This window comes from Amphibalanus amphitrite, unplaced genomic scaffold, assembly GCF_019059575.1.
Source record: "Amphibalanus amphitrite isolate SeventyFive unplaced genomic scaffold, NRLGWU_Aamphi_draft 000147F_arrow, whole genome shotgun sequence".
Classification (NCBI taxonomy): Eukaryota; Metazoa; Arthropoda; class Thecostraca; order Balanomorpha; family Balanidae; genus Amphibalanus; species Amphibalanus amphitrite.
The window spans coordinates 387,329-403,445 of record NW_024881642.1 but is presented as its reverse complement, the minus strand read 5'-3'; the positions used below and the strand labels follow the sequence as shown (position 1 = coordinate 403,445).

Below are 16,117 nucleotides of genomic sequence, written 5' to 3'. Positions count from 1 at the left end.
GTATTTGTGCGTCTTTCAAACATTTTTCATAGCATCCGTTTCACGATCCTGACTCCAAAATGCGGTTCAGCTTTCCAAAATTCACGGCGAAAAGCTCACTCTATTCAAGGAACTGTTGCAAGCTTGTTAGTTTAAAAATGTAACTTTTCAACGAGAAATTTTGAGATACCTCGTTGAAAAGTTACATTTATATATTAGTTACATTTGTAGGGGAGAGTGGGGCAAAGCGGCCACCCGGGGCAAAGCGGCCACCCATCGTTTTAGCCCTTCATAGCTGGCGTCAGTTCCAATTTATGGCTTCCAATTATACTTCTCTTCACGGTCGTTCGAATGAGCCAGACCGGGGTTTCAGGCCCATCACCATTGTTCTGCGAAACACGGAAAAGCATTTCTTGCCAGGTTACCAACTATATTTACAATTTTTAAATGTTATGTTATTCCATAACCGTTTGGAATTTTTATAAGCGTTCTTGTCCATGCATTGCATGGTTATCGTACATGTATTCTACCTATTTTAATGTTTTTTACCCCACTAATAGCTAAGCTGGAATATTTTTGTCTCGGACGGTATGCGCGGGGCAAAGTGGCCGGGGCAAAGTGGCCACCCCCCAAGTGGCTATAAGTTGTTTCCATCTGGATAAAAAACATTATTTATATTCAAACGTGTCGTCATGCATTCATCTTGGCCACTTTTCAGTTGCATGAGTTACCAAATAATGCAATTAAATATTTTTTCATGAAAATCCTTTCTTTGTTTACCTACAGGTTGAAGATGAAAAAGTAAACATCCATCCTCGCTTAACCTTGTCACCATCAAATACCCTAGTCGTACACGAGCCAACTATTTTGTTTCTCATATCGGGACTTGAGAAGACGCCGGTGGCCGCTTTGCCCTGCAGGGTATGGGGCAAAGTGGCCAATATGCATAGGTTTAAAGTTTTGTCATTATCTGTCATATCTGAACGCCTTTGGAAATAAAACGCAGTTGAAATAAAAGGCAACTTAATAGGGATCACATTGGTATAGAAAGAATCTTTCCAAGTTTAAAAATCAAGCGTTGGCATCGTGAGAAGCGTTAGGGTGGCCGCTTTGCCCCACTCTCCCCTATATTACGTACAAATAACGTTGTGGGGCAAGTTCGTGTGCGGACCGCCTAGGGACATATGCGTGCAAATTTTCTGTCGTTTTTGCGATTTATGAGTTTATCTGAAGTAGTTTCATTTATGGCGCTCGCCTGACTCAATCTCGGCTGCTTGCGACCAGGGTTGGCAGGGGGTGGCAAAAACTGTTTTTTTTTTGCCAGTGGTTTTGACCGGTTTAAACCGGCTGGCAGAAACCCTGGTGGCAAGAACTGGCAAAAACTGGCTAAAACTCAGATGGCCAAACCTACAACTTTTCTAGAACTAGAAAAGTTCTAGAAAAACCTAACTTTAGGAATGGATTTGAAATGTACAAATGCATTTCTGGATGTTATAGAGATGCACTAAACATTCTTAAGCTGCCTCATTACTTATCCCTGCTTAAAATGTCTATGCATGTCCGTAGACATCCACAACGGAATGTATTTCCATGTAGGGGAGAGTGGGGCAAGACGGCTTCGGAAAGTAGGGTGCCATGCGGGGCCGTGCGTAAATCAGTGGCAGAAGATACCCCTTCGTACTTCTGATTGTGCAGGACTCACCCAGTCACCCTTGCACTGGCTCATTTGTCACCCCCAAAAGGCATCTTACTAGCTCCTTATGGAAAGCCCATGAAAATGTTTCTGAGTTATGAAGCATTTCAATGGTCAATGTCACTTCTGTTTAAAGCATTAAGCTTTCACCGAATTCTCCTCATGAAAATGTTTCATGTTCAAATTCATTTCAGGCATAGCATTGTGATATTTCTTAGTTTTTGCCAGTTTTTGCCACTTTTTGCCGGTTAAAACCGGTTTAAACCGGCAAATGGCATAAACTAGTTTTTGCCGGCAAAAATTCCAACCCTGCTTGCGACGTCGTGGCAAGTAGGATTCACGTGCCCTTGGCGAGGTCACGGAAGTGGACCGATGACCGGTAGTTGGCACATTCTTGTTGACCAGCCCATTCTTTTTACATTTGTTGTGCAATGCATTATATGCAAATAGCAAACATATGGATTTATCCTTTTTTTTTTGCATGAATGTGCCCCACGCTCCCTTACTCGTAAATCAGCGATAGAGCGTCAGTTGCCTAGAAAATAGGTTGCTAACAGAGGTCACTGATATCAGGTCAGGTCACAGGTTAGGTCACCAAGGGTCAACACATGAACTCAATTTTACTAGGGCTGTGCTATGCATGTTTTATGGCCAATTTTTCATCTCCAACTCAATGGTGTTGGTAAGAAGACCATCAGGAACGGTTTAGGTCACTTCCTGGTGGATGTCAATGAAAGGTCGAAAAGGTCAAATTTCAAAGTTGATATTTTTGCATAAAATGGACATTCATTCCATACAGCTCGTCACAGGGAGCCTAATGGTGGCTTTTGTTTGTCGCTATACGTGGTCTAGAATTGCTAAAAATTGAGTTTACTCTGAATCTATTTTTACATATATGAATACATTTAAATATAATATTTGATTAATTAAGAATAAACCTCAACATAGAAATATAAAGGATTCCTCATGGCTCACTCGTGGAAGATCGGATATATTTTCCTCGCGTGTTACAGAAAAACCTCGCTCGATCCTTCGTCGCTCGGCTTTTCAGTAACCCGCTTGGAAAAGATATCCTTATCTTCCATTCGGAGCCATGAAGAATCCTCTATATATCTGGTATGGAGCGTCTTATGACCGTCACGAGACGTTGACAGTTGACACGTCATTCATATGCACGAGACGTGAGGTTTCAGACAGAAACTGGGCCGAAAGGTAACCAGCGTCAATAAGTACGAGTAGATATGGTACATGTTGTCCCAATCAAGGAAGGGTTAAGAACGCCATAGACTACTCTACATATTTCACAATAGGTATTGCTATTACATCAGTCTATATTATATTACAGTCTTTTATAGTCTTTTAGTCTATTACATAGCTATTACACTTTACAGTTTACAGTATAACAGAGGTCAGAGTAACTTTTGTTGTATCTCCATGTGCAATAACGCCAGATTGAATGTGCTTACATAACTTGATTGGCAGTTCCAAAGAGAGTCCCAAGGAGAGTTCCAAGGAGGCCGGTGATCCCTCAGGTGCCCCTCCCCCTAGTACTACAATCGGGTGAGCTGAGTGACGCTGCCCATATAACATGACGACAGTGTTTGCCTTTTTGTTTGTCTCCGTTTACGCTCTACATACTTTTGACTCCTGGGAACCCTGCGCCTCATCAGACGTTCCAGGAACACTTAACAGTGTTGACTTTTAAACATTTGACACGTGTTAGCAACCGCACTATTGTTCTTCACTGCTTGATGCTTGTTATTGTGGGGGGGGGGGGGGAGTGATGCCGGGAGGTGCCACTGTGGTCTGTTCTCTGCCGTGTCAACTGTCGTCCGGAGGGGGGGGGGGGTGGGTGGGGTGCGGGGCGCGCAGGGATAATATCCTCGCGTCAGTGTGCAGCGCATCAGGCATCAGTGCAGCGCCGCCAGCCGAGCTGCGCGGAACGACTGCGGCGGCCGAGCCTTCGCGCCGCACTGACAAAGCGGGACATTCAACGAACTCGCCACCGGCTGCATCGTTCATACCTACCTGCCAGTGAAGACCAGTGGTCTGCAGCTTTGTCCGTCCTGCGTCCAACTTACTCGACCGGAGGCCGCTGACTACATACACTCTCCAGCCATGAATCGGGCCACGTTTTTCCTGGCGGAGGGCGATACGATAGCGGAGGAGGTGGCCGCCAGGCCGGTGGACGCCTCCTACCTGTCTAAACGTTTGCGGCGCAGCTCCACGCTGCACTCCGGCCTGGACCTGAAGCAGCTGGCCACCAGCCACGTCGGCAACGAGCGGCGCGTTCTGGTGCTCTACTCGGGAGGCACTATCGGCATGGAGAAAACAGCCGACTCAGGTCAGTGCCAACTTTTTTGTGAATAAGGTTATCGGTGTAGCCAACAAATAACTTATTGAAAATATTACTTTTATTGACGTTTCGGTTCCAAGCAACCTTCGTCAGAATTACTATTTTTTAACATACCTACACATATGTATCAAAATGTACATACTTCATTGTGCGCTTATTTTTTGCATTGTGCCTTTTGCTCTGGTTGTACATGTTGCATTGATTTGTTTACTCTCGTAGACTTCGAGCAGTAGACTGAGACGAAAAAGGGTATCTACTCACCTGTTTCTGTGGTAAATTTTTCCTTACCACAGGAACTTTGCATTATGTTGTGTCCCATGCATGTGTCTTTGAGATGTGCCATTGGTATCACGCATTCCCGTTGTGAAACGCTGACAGTGCCTCGACCTAACTTGTTAATAGAACATTCAAATGTGAGCATGGCTCTTTTATCACTCTGCATTTATTGAAGGTGGGCCAGCATGGCCAATGGCCAGCAGCTGGACGAATATGCTACACGGGGAAAGTGGAACCAGTCGCCCATAAAATGTTTTTGAGTACAATTAGCGGATAATTTTTGCGGACAGGCCACAGGGCATCGGGAATCAGGAGGTCACATTCATGAAGTGTGTCGTTTGGTTGAAGATCACGATGATGATGCATTAACCCGCGCCCCACTGGGGTCTGCGTATAACACGCCCTACTGGGGGGGGGGGGGGGCTATTCATGGCCCCCCCCTCCTAACTCCGAAACTACTGGGCCGATCGTCAAAATTCAAACGGCGTCTGATAGCACCGGAAAAAAAACTGTAGAGCGAAATCTAATTTCATTGACCTCGAGGTCACCGATGACGTCACAGGTCAGGTCAAAGTAAAAATTATTAGCATTTTGGCTTGTTCACGTTTTTGGCTCTGGCCGCCGTCTTACAAGTCAGATCAGGCTCATTTTTGGTTCACACACTCGTGAAGAGATGCTCTAGATACCCTGAGGGTACCAAACTTGTACTTTGATTTTCAGGTCAAGGTCAGGTCATCACAGGTCACGAAAATATTATATCATGGGTCGGTCACGTGACACATGTTTTATGGTCCATTTAGGCCAAAGATTTCGAATTGGATGTCGTCTGTGTCATTCGAGGTCATTTTGAGTCGAATTTAGCTTAGGTCAGGTCACTTTCAGGTCAAAAAAGGTCAAATTTTGAAGTAATCATTTTTTCAACAGAAAAGGTGTCTATGTGATTCAGTTTGAGCTCAGGAACACGATGGTGCTATTTATATTGGCGTACGATGTCAAATACGTGCTGAAAATTGATTTGAAAAATTAATAATTGTGAATTTTTTGCAATAATGCGTATAACTTGGCCATTTTTGAAGATATTTAGCTAAAACTTGCTAGAGTTAGTCATAATAACGCGTTCTATCACATACCTATATTCCGTTTTCTTTTTGAAAAGTCAAAAACTTTTTGAAAAAATGTAGAAATGTAAATTTTGAATTTCATTATATAAAATTTTCGAAATTTTCAAAATTTCGAACATCCGAGATAGCAGTTTGATAGCTCAGTCTATTCTGAGTCCTCTCATGCAAAGAAATTGGATCTAGCTTAAAACTGAGGCCTTGGGAGCGATTGCCGTGGTTGTAGGCATTCATTCGGTAAGGAAATCAACATTATTTGTACCTGAATATTACAGGCTCAAAAAAAGTCATAGGCGGTTCCAGGGAAAAGAAATAGATGTCGATGTTATCTCCCAACTTCGGTGCCCTGGCGCCGCCTATGAATTACCAAGCTACTTTTGGTCATACCATTGCACAAGTTTTGTAGACCATTTTACAAGACCATTGCCGATCTGTGAATGTGATGCACCAACGAAAAACACGATTTATTATGCATTTTAGTATCTCCCAAATTCATTTACCTGTATCCGCCCATTTTTTTTTTCGAAATAGGTACCCATTTCCGTAATGCATGTTAATTCATTCTGATCCAGTTCGCATTGATCGGCAGTAGCTGTGCTGTGTCAAAATTGGTTGCAAAACATGGCCGTGGTTAGCAATTAAAAAACCATACACAATTTGAGGTTTTTAACCCACTAGCGGCCCTTATTTATTTTCTTATAGCGAAACTAAATGCAATTTGAATTTTGAAAAGCAGCCGTATCGATATCAAAGGTGGTCCTAAACAGTCTCTGCCCCTTGTCATTAATAGCGGTAGCCAGGAGCCTGCCACTCTCAATTGGGATAAAATTGAAAAACACCTCTTTTGAACTAACGCCATTCTAAGCACAAGACTCTCCGGAAAAAGGCAGCCGGAGGCCGTAACCCTCCACGGCGCGGTGGTGGTAACCGCAGGTTGTTTCTTCATTAGACAAACACTATTCGTTAGAATTGTTTTTCGATTGAAAAAAAAAAACCGGAGCAGTCCCTCACCTATGGTAGTCAATGACCGACTCTCGGTGAATGAGCTTAGCAAGTTATAGGCGCTTTCCGGCAATTAATCAGCCCAGCGCTCGTGCTGCGTCTGAATGGGCCTTTCGGACGGTGTGGGGGGGGGGGGGGGCGGCCACTAAACGACTTCATTAACAAAGTTTACCAGGTACCCATATCTTTTTGTTTGTTATCCATTCGTCACCTTGCGATCTTTGTTCACTGTTCTATGCTTTTAAATTTAGGTACAGGAAGAAACAAATTTATTTCGACAACAAGCACATGACGATAAATAGGCACAAACACACATATCAACACTTCAAGCACAGCATGGCGCCGGTAACAGACACGTCAATAGCCGCACTGGCATGGACATCTTGGCCTCGACTTCAATTGTGATAGCCTTGTTAGTTGAGATAAAGAAACGAAGCTCTTGGAGAAATGATAGCTGCCAGTTCAGCAACGACTCTAGAACCAGCTGTCGTTTTGTTCATTGTTGGCTGAACCACCAAACACAAAAAATGAGTGTGAGTGGCGAGTGCATCATCGGGAGATGACAGGCTAAGGAACATTCTTAGGTGTTGTTTTTATCCGCTGGGACTGAGAGCGTGAGATGATGTTTTTCGTACTCCAGCGTAGATGGGTAGCCATACGGCTTCCACGGTTGACAGTGATGACATCAGTCATCTTTTCCAAACTCGTTAAGGAACATAGGAACATAACTTTTCGTATATGTATAATGTATATACGTGGCAGCAGCTACACTGATGTCCCTGAGCCCGACAGTAATGTTTTTAAGGAACATGTGGACATTTGGCTAAGGAACATAACTTTTCGTATATGTATAATGTATATGCGTGGCAACAGCTACACTGATGTCCCTGAGCCCGACAGTAATGTTTTTAAAGAACATGTGGACATTTGAGCGTGAACAATGATGACTGAAGATGGAACACATACGGAGCGAGCGAAATCTTTTGTTTAACGGAAATTTCAGAGAAGGTAGGAGCAACCGGCCGTAGACACGGTTCTGCGAGGCTTATGTCTCAGCAACCAAATCGACCGATTTACATGCGGTATTTTTGTATGATAGCTTGATTCATTCTACCAAGGATTGGAATATTTTCGATACATTTGGGTGACCCCTTATCCCGTGCCACGTGCAAAACGGAGAGGTTTCATGACTTTTGTAACAATCGCATTATCTCGGTAGTTCCTGGACCGATTGAGCGGAAGCTTGGCGTATAGGTAAGCACCCAATTGCAATACATTTCCATCATAGGCGGCGGGACGGGGGCACTGGGGCACCGTGCCCCCTTTGATTTTGGCATTTTAACATTAGCGCGTTGCATGCAAAGAATGGGACCATAAGTCGACAGTCCCCCCTTCATTGAAAGTGTTCAGCCGCCAATAATTTCCATGTGCCACAGTTGGGGTACTGCTGCACGTACGCACGTGCAAGCCCTGCGTGCAAGCAGCGGGTCGATTCAAGACCTCGAGATCGGCTGGACCGTTTGCGCGGCAAATTTGGGACACGGTTAGAGACCGGTTACTTGAGTGCCGGGCAAAAGTCAGCTGGGACCCAGCATGCACGTTCGCTTGTGCAGATAGCTGCTTCCAGATCTCAAAAACGGCTGGGCTGATTGCGCTAAAATTTGGCACATCGCTATAGAGCGGTTAGGAGTGTCATGCAAAAGTCAGTTGGAAGTACTTCCTCCCAATATCGGACGTGCCAGGCCCATTCTCTCGCTCGTTCCGCTTGTAGCCCCCAAAAGCTACACTGGTTAAAAGTTACGCTGGTTATCAGATCGCACAAAAGAACACTTGGTGTGGGTCGCTCCTCTTCATTGGACTTCCGGTCATACATTCACTCGTTCATCCACTTCTTCATCCTCTTCCTTTTTTTTCGTCTTTAGGGAAATAGACGGCCATATGGTCCACGAAGCTCCGGATTGCTTCTATAACGTCGTGTTCCGTCACGTCTGGTCCACAGTCAATACGCTCTACACCAGACCACAAGCCCCATCTCGCTACTGATCTCTCACAGAGGATCAGCGTTCTAAGCGAGCTGCACCTGCGGCGGAGCTCCATCACGCCCTCCAGAGTGTAGGTGGTAGGGGTCGATCGCCTCGGCGCCGAGTCCCCGACCTTCAGGGGAAGGACCGGCAGCTCCAGCTCGACCAGCGGTGCGGCGCTCAGCTGTTTCAGCAGGTCGTCAGTGATGCCGTCCGTGCCTCCCAGATTGAGGGAGCGGAGCGATGACAGCCGGCCGAGCTGCGCCAGGCCACGTGACGTTGGGCCTTGGCCCCACCGTAGAGCGAGCGACTCCAGGCCCGGGAGCTGCTCCACCAGCCGGCCGAGCTCGGCGTCAGTGACGTACGGATAGGTTAGAATGAGGTGGCGCAGCGTCGGCAGGCCACTGGATGGCAGGCAGGCGAGAAGTGATCCGCGCTGGTTTTGCAGGCTCAGTCGCTCCAGCCGGGCAAGACTGGTTAGCACGACCTCCATGTCATCCATTGGCACCTCGTACCATATTTGCCACGCATCCAGAGCCAAACTTTGCAGCCCTACACATCGCGACAGTTTAGCCAACGTTCCCTTGCGAAAGGCCCGGCAGGACACTGTCAGGGCGTTTAGCTCTGTTGGGAGATGTGAAAAGAACGCACCGACATCTCCTCCAGCAGAAACATGAAGTGCTCGAAGACCAGGCAGTGCAGACACCAGCACTTTGAGGCTGGCGTCGCCGATGTCGCCTCTGAGCGTGACGTCGCTCAGCCGGGGACAGTTGGCGCAGAGTCTTCTCAAGAGAGACTCATCGGGTTCGGAGGAGCACATCCATCTCAGCTGCAGCTTCTCCAGCAGCGACCAGCGGCCTGAACCATCCACTAGAGCTCGTCTCAGCTCCTGAGGGCACCCTCGCTCCGGCCGCACGTCCACATCTACATCGAGTTCACGCAGCCCAGACATCCGCGACAGGAGGTCTGTCAGAGGCGTCACTGCTTCTGACTTCCGCGACAGTCGCGCAGTTATCCGCGACAGCAGGCCCGGCCGGCACTCGGGACTGGGGCAGACGCGCTTCCACTCGGACCAGTCGAGTTTGAAGGAGCGCCGTCGGCCTAAGTGCAGCGCCACGGCGTCCCGGTAGCGGGCAGACACCTTCTCCAGCTGGAGCATGGAGATGTAGTCCAGCCGGGAGAGCACCTCCTGCAGCAACTCCGGCGGCAGGCCGTCCAAACACGCCATCCCGGCGACCCGGCCGTGTCTCGGCGCACCGGCCACGTCCTGCATGGGCAGCGGAGCCGACTTCTCGGTCAGGTCTGTAGTGAGGTCATCGGCATCAGCGGTGCGCTTACTTCCAGTGCCTCCGCTCGCGGAAGACGCTGCTGCACCGTCGTTGCACCCACGTGAGAACACCCACGTGTTCTCACAAGCAGTGGCACCTAAATCACTCTCGGCTGGTTTGTCGGCACCCACAGCGGCCATGATGTCACTGACCACTCGCTGAACTGCAGTCGCTCACTGGTGGCCCATAACGTTGTACTGGTGAGACGGGAATGTCACATCAGTGAACGGACGAACTAAAGGAGGCTAGGGCTGGATTAGACCACTGACGAACGAGCGGGGAGTGCGACAGACGTTCGGTATCACCGATCCTACCGCTCCCGAAGAGGCTGCTTCAAGCGTGGCCCCACCTGCCCGGCGCCGCTGACACACTGCTGATGGTGACGCAATGTGGTGGCCTTGAAGTTAGTTCGCGGAGCCAGCGGTGCCGGCGCTGCCGTCAGCCGACTGTGCCAGAGGCAGCGCGCCCAATCACCGCACGCGCCGCGCTAACGCGGCCGACGCCAGCCGACGAAGGCAACTGGGGAGGGTCATCGTTTGTTTTGTTTTGTTTTGTTTTGTTTTGTTTTGTTTTGTTTTGTTTTGTTTTGTTTTGTTTTGTTTTGTTTTGTTTTGTTTTGTTTTGTTTTGTTTTGTTTTGTTTTGTTTTGTTTGTTTTGTTTTGTTTTGTTTTGTTTTGTTTTGTTTTGTTTTGTTTTGTTTTGTTTTGTTTTGTTTTGTTTTGTTTTGTTTTGTTTTGTTTTGTTTTGTTTTGTTTTGTTTTGTTTTGTTGCCTGTTGGGTTAGGCCCTTTCGGTCCAGTGAGACCATGGGCACCCTAGTGAGTAGCCGGGGGTTAGCCCGTCCGTCAGGACAGGCCGGCCAGCCCCCCCCCCCCCCCGCCCTACCAACCTACTCACTGCACCCGGCTAGGGGTGGGCTCCTTTGGGCTCCCTTATCGCTCCTTATCTTATAGTACCTTATCCTCTCGGGAACGGTTCAAAACGTGTGTGCCAAGTAATCAGTGGCGACGGAAGAGATGGTGCATGTCTTCCGTCTTGAGTTCACGCCCAAACTCCATGCAAATGACATGGGAATGCAAAAATGTCTGATTGCAGCCCTAAATTATAGCCTACGCTGTGCTCCAAGGGTCTCGTGAAAGAATGGAATAGGCTCTAATCCATGGAATATGTACATTGAAAAAAAGATATCGAGAAACAAAAATCGATGTTGGACCATCTCTGAACTCTGAAGATGCGACCCACACCGGTCTCTGGGACACTACGCTGTCTTCCATGGCCTTGCACCGGGTTGAAAGCCATGCTAGCTCGGAGGCCAGGGCTACCCCAGTGGCCCCCACTGCTGTCTCGGAGGATCACCAAAGGCCTTTGGTGACCCTTACAACAACCTCAGATGGCCCCCGCGGGGTGGCGGCTCCCATGGGGTACCCCATTGGCCTCTAGTGTTCTAAGATTTTCTCTGAGGGCCCTCACAGTTACGACGACTTCTGATGGCCACCACGCGGGCTTCGGAGGCCATGCTGACCTCACAGTCACATGGCCACACAACGGCCTGTGGGGGCCCTCACGACGAGCTATGATAGGTATCTCTTACGACGGTATTTGAGAGCCCTCACTAATGTTTTAGGGCTCTGATGACGGATTCCAGTGTCAACCGCAGGCTTCAAGGGTCCATGAGCTGTTCTCTGAGGTCCCGCGATAGTCTGAGTGCGACTAGGGCGGCCTCTGAGATAATAATGATATTTTTGCCTGAGCTGTGATGTCATCAGTGGTATCAAGGCAAGCACAAAATAAACTCGAAGCCAATTACTCTTCTACTGTTGTCGTTTGATGCATGCATGTCAATAGGCATTAGGCACTCTGCCTGTGGTTGGATAGTACATCATGGCTTATGCATAGACAATAGTAAACTTTATGCATTGCTTATTTCTGGTGCCCTTCCTAACACTAACACTAAATGCGCCATCGGTTAGGAATGCTAGAGCTTGTATAGGGCTAGATGTATTAAAGTAGACGAATTAACACACTCAAAACCGAGGTAACCAACACATGTCACCAAACAGTTAGGTAACACAAGCTATGAGAATTGCTTCTAAGCAGAGACCAGAATTCATGTTAATGCCATGCGGTAACATTAACCCTCGCCCCGTTGGGGGGGGGGCCATTTTGGCCCCCCCCCCTGTGGTTTTTCCTGAATAGCAAGAAAACGGCGGCGCGCAGCGCCGCCAAATTTTCAGTACCTTACCGGGCATCAATTTGACACCTTCACACCAAATTTCAAGTCTTAGGTCACCTTAGGTCAGGAGTTATTGAGGTCAAACTGAGGTCATGTTCGAGCAAAAATGAGCAAAAAACATGCAATCTTGAAACGCTCACCAAATCTACAGTTATCAAGCAATTTCAAAGTTCTTTATATGGTCTAGTAGACAAAAAGCGGCGCTACAAAACTGCTATCTCGGATTTTCAAAATTTTGGGTTTTTGACCCAAAAAAAATTCAAAAAATTGATTTTTTTAACTAAAAAAAATCCAAAATTTTTCCGAATTTCGAAAAAAACCCGGAATATATGTGATAGTCCCTGCGCTCTTCTATGTACATACCAAATTACAGATCGATATCTCGTTTTTTGGCCAAGTTATAGCGAAAAAACTGTTCAAAAATGATGACGTCAAATTTTTGAACTCAATTTTTAGCGATTCTAGACCTCGTACGGCAAAACAAAGACCACCATTGAACTCCCCGTGACGAGCTGCATCGATTCGATACCCATTGTATGCAAAAATGTCAACTTTGAAATTTGACCTAATTTGACCTGACCTTGACCTGACCTTGACCTGACCTTGACCAAAACGTGACCTAAGCTGGTCCCAAAGGCTGCCTGACCCACATAATCGCATTTGTCATGTAAAATGGACCATAAAACATGTATCACACGACACTTTCATATTGTGACCCCCCCAGTGACCTGACCTCTGTGACCTGACCTGGTATCAGTGACCTCAACTAGCAAAGTATGTGTTTGAAGAACATTTCCCCATCGATGATTTTCAATGAAATGCATTTTACTCGATTTTACAGCGCATTTCTTGAAATGCCTGTAAACGGTGAAAATTGGACCTTTGACCTGACCTGTGACGTCATCGGTTTGACCTAGGTCAATGAAATTGGGTCACAAGATAGTTCCCTGATAGGGCTATCCAACACCGTTTGCCGCTTGTCGCTAGGTTGCGTGGTTCTCGAGATCTTAGGGGGGGGGGGCAAAATGCCCCCCCCCCCCAACGGGGCGCGTTGCTCGGCAGAGCCCAACGGGGCGCGGGTTAAAAAGAATGCCTGTCGCAAATTAATACTTATAAAAAGCAAATATTGAACTACCCAAGCTGATGTCGCAATAACACGTCAAATAGACATATAGACGTTAAACGGACATCCGTTTGTACAGTATGATCCATCCGTATGGTATACCTACGGTTTTTGGATGATAATCTAGAATGGTCTGATTTTCAATTCGGTCTTTTTCAGTGATTCATATTTCTTCCACGCACCCCACCAGATTCCAGACATGTTCGAGCCCCCATCGGAACCCAAATATTGCCCGTTGAGGTTGCTGAAACCGCACACGTAGTACCACCAGGCCCCTTGGTGCCTCTGAGCACAACTGTTTCCAAGCCATCCATCATTATCCCTGTCGTGAGTGGAGAACTGGCGATTGATGTTATTGCGCAGACTGTTGCCGGCATTTCCTGAGTAGCCGGATGCGGCCAGTCTGTATCCGTCCGATTCCGAAGAGATGTTAAAGTCCTGGTAAACGGCGTGAGCCCGGTCACCGTCGAACGCCTGAAGGTCTACTCTCAGCAGGTACCGCCGGTCTCTGACTGACGTCAGCTGCCAAACGTGGTGCAGTCCCCACCAGAACTCGCCGGTCAGGTTGCCGAAGCCTCTCTTGTAGTGTCTCCAGGTCCGGTAGAAGTCCTCGCGGGGCGTGATGTCGTCTCTGCGCTGGATCACCGTCCAGCCTCCCCCGTCGGTGTCCATGTCACAGAGCGCCCGCACCGACTGCGACGGATCGGCTACGTCCGGGTAGACAAGGTAGACTCCCGTTGTGGAGCCATTCGGTAGATCGCTACAGTCACGGGGTCTCACATCTGCCTCTGAAATCTGGCTGGTCTCATTCCGCTGACTGTTACTGCATTCCACAGCTCTGTCGATTTGCGATTTCAGGTCGGCTAGTTCAGTTTGATGGTTAGTTGCGAGTTCAGTCAACTGAGACCGCTGAGTCTCAAGTTGGGTAGCGAGCGTGTCGATTCGTAAAATCAGGCCGCCCACAGACGCTGAATTCTCGTCTTCCTGGAGCCCATGTTCGCTTCTTTGTGCAGTCATATTGTCCAATTGAGCTTTATGGCTGTCCAAACGGGAAGGAAGCTCCTCTGTTCTCAGGCTCTGGGTATCTTGTACTGAAATAGGAGCCAGCTCATCCATCCGAGAGCCAAGCAAAGTCAGTCTGCTGCCCAATGACTCCACATGAGACACGAGCCTACGCTCCAGTGCTTCCATTCGTGACATGACGTTGCTGACAATTGAGCGCATTTCATTGTGAACTGCCTGTGTGACGATATTCAAAACCTGGTCCGCGATGGTGCTAGGTAGGACGGCCTGTTGCTGCTGCTGCTCTGCGCCGATTATTGCGCAGAAACCAATCAAACTCCAGAGCACCACAGTGCAATGACGCCAAGCTGCCATTCCAGCACGGCGATAGATTAGACAGGCACAAACGGCTGCTCTCCACACTGGAGCCTGACGTCTGTCGAAGCCGTCAGGTCCAGCCGCCGACTGACAGCTTCACGATCCACCAGTCTACTTCAGAGGCGACGCTGCTTTCTATCGGTGCCTTCAGCTGCCGACCAGACGGACGACTCTGTCACTCCTGCCGCTGCGGGCGCTGCCGACCGGAGACTGACGACCCTGCCGTGCAGTTGGTCGGTCGAGCTCTCCTCAACTGGCCAGCGCGGACCGCCTTCAAAGACGTTCTACATACCGACGCGTCCAAATATTGACACTATGTGCAGCGTGCGGCCCGCCCAGCTGACCATATCCTCTCGTCGGACACCCGACTCGTCAGCGCAGTCAGAAAAGATGTAGCCCATGGACGGATCTGTATTGAAACTTAGGATGGTGGATCCCTCGACGATCGTTGCTTAAAAACACAGTAACACATTGCGTCAGCTTCTAGTGTGTCAGTAATGCATTAGTGACACAGGTTCAAAATAGGCGTTAAATTTACAGCAAAAAAAGTAAACAAATAGCGTTACAGTCGTAATGGCATGCCGGCATTACCCGTCTGTGCCGTGTTGCAAGACGAACGGCGACAGAGAACCCCCAGACTTCAGCGACAGCGGTACCTTCCAAGAACAAGCTCCGCAACTTGTCCTTCCCGAATCTGAAGTGAACGCGGCACTGTTCCGAAGAAACGCATAAATAAACTAATATCATGAAGTATAACCCGCGACCGCCTGGGGGGGGGGGGGGTCGGATCCGACCCCCTCCGTTTTTCTCGAATAACTCATGAACCGCTTACGCTATCAACTTTAAACAATTGGCATACCTTCTCCCCCATCAATTTGACGTCTCCTGGGTAATTTTTAAGAAACATTTTCCTTTTTTTAGATATATCGATTTTAGTAATGTAACTACATGGCGTTTTCAGTCAAAAAGTGGTAAATGTTTAAAAAATCGCCAAAAATCAAGGTTTCAAGCAAATTGCAACCGCGCCCCGCTGGGGGGGGGGGGGCAGAATCTGCCCCCCTCCCGTTTTTCGCCAATGACTTCTAAACGCGTTACGCCAGCGACGTCAAACTTTCAGCACTTTATCATACATCAATTTGACACGTTCCCTGAAAATTTGAGCGAAATCCGTCGGAAATTTTTTGAGAAATTGACGTTTTAGTGACGTCATGTTCGCCATTTTCGCCTCAAAAACGGCAAAATTTCAAACGCCGCTAACATCCTCAATTTTAAAGGAATCTAGACGTAACGAAAAAGGTTATACGTTATTCTACTTTGTCTATCAAATGGCTATCTCGGTTTTTTGAAAATTTTGGATTTTGGCCGAATTTTATTTATTTATAAAAACTGACTTTTTTGGGAAAATAATTATAAAATCCAACATTTTGAGTGTATCGAAGAAACCGGAATATATGTCAGAGAACTGGTCTATGTGCACCTACATACCAATTTTTAAACGAATCGGTTCAAAAATGTGGGAGTTATTAAAAAATTTATGACGTCACGACACACAAAAATTTTGAAAAATGATTTTTTTGGAAGTTCTAGACCTCGTACGGAAACAAAAAA

At 47.6% G+C, this 16,117-nt stretch overlaps 2 protein-coding genes across 2 annotated transcripts in view; one reads left to right on the top strand and one right to left on the bottom strand.

Annotated features, from left to right (window-relative positions):
* The first annotated feature begins 3,562 nt into the window (after positions 1 to 3,562).
* Positions 3,563 to 16,117, top strand: part of LOC122382799 (L-asparaginase-like) — a 48,836-nt gene continuing 36,281 nt past the window's right edge. The window contains exon 1 of the mRNA XM_043368598.1: positions 3,563 to 4,016. Within this exon, the coding sequence (XP_043224533.1) occupies positions 3,791 to 4,016 (226 nt within the window). The 5' untranslated portion in view covers positions 3,563 to 3,790. The remainder of the gene's footprint in view (positions 4,017 to 16,117) is intronic.
* LOC122382801 (techylectin-5A-like) lies at positions 11,752 to 14,796 on the bottom strand. The gene is made up of 2 exons (XM_043368604.1): positions 13,091 to 14,796; positions 11,752 to 11,908 (listed from the first exon to the last, which is right to left on the bottom strand). The coding sequence occupies exon 1, from the start codon at positions 14,504 to 14,506 to the stop codon at positions 13,253 to 13,255; it is 1,254 nt and encodes a 417-aa protein (XP_043224539.1). The 5' UTR covers positions 14,507 to 14,796; the 3' UTR covers positions 11,752 to 11,908; positions 13,091 to 13,252.

Coding starts and splice junctions, on each gene's coding strand:
- LOC122382801 (XM_043368604.1), bottom strand. CDS start 14,506: ATGGCAGCTTGGCGTCATTGCACTGTGGTGCTCTGGAGTTTGATTGGT.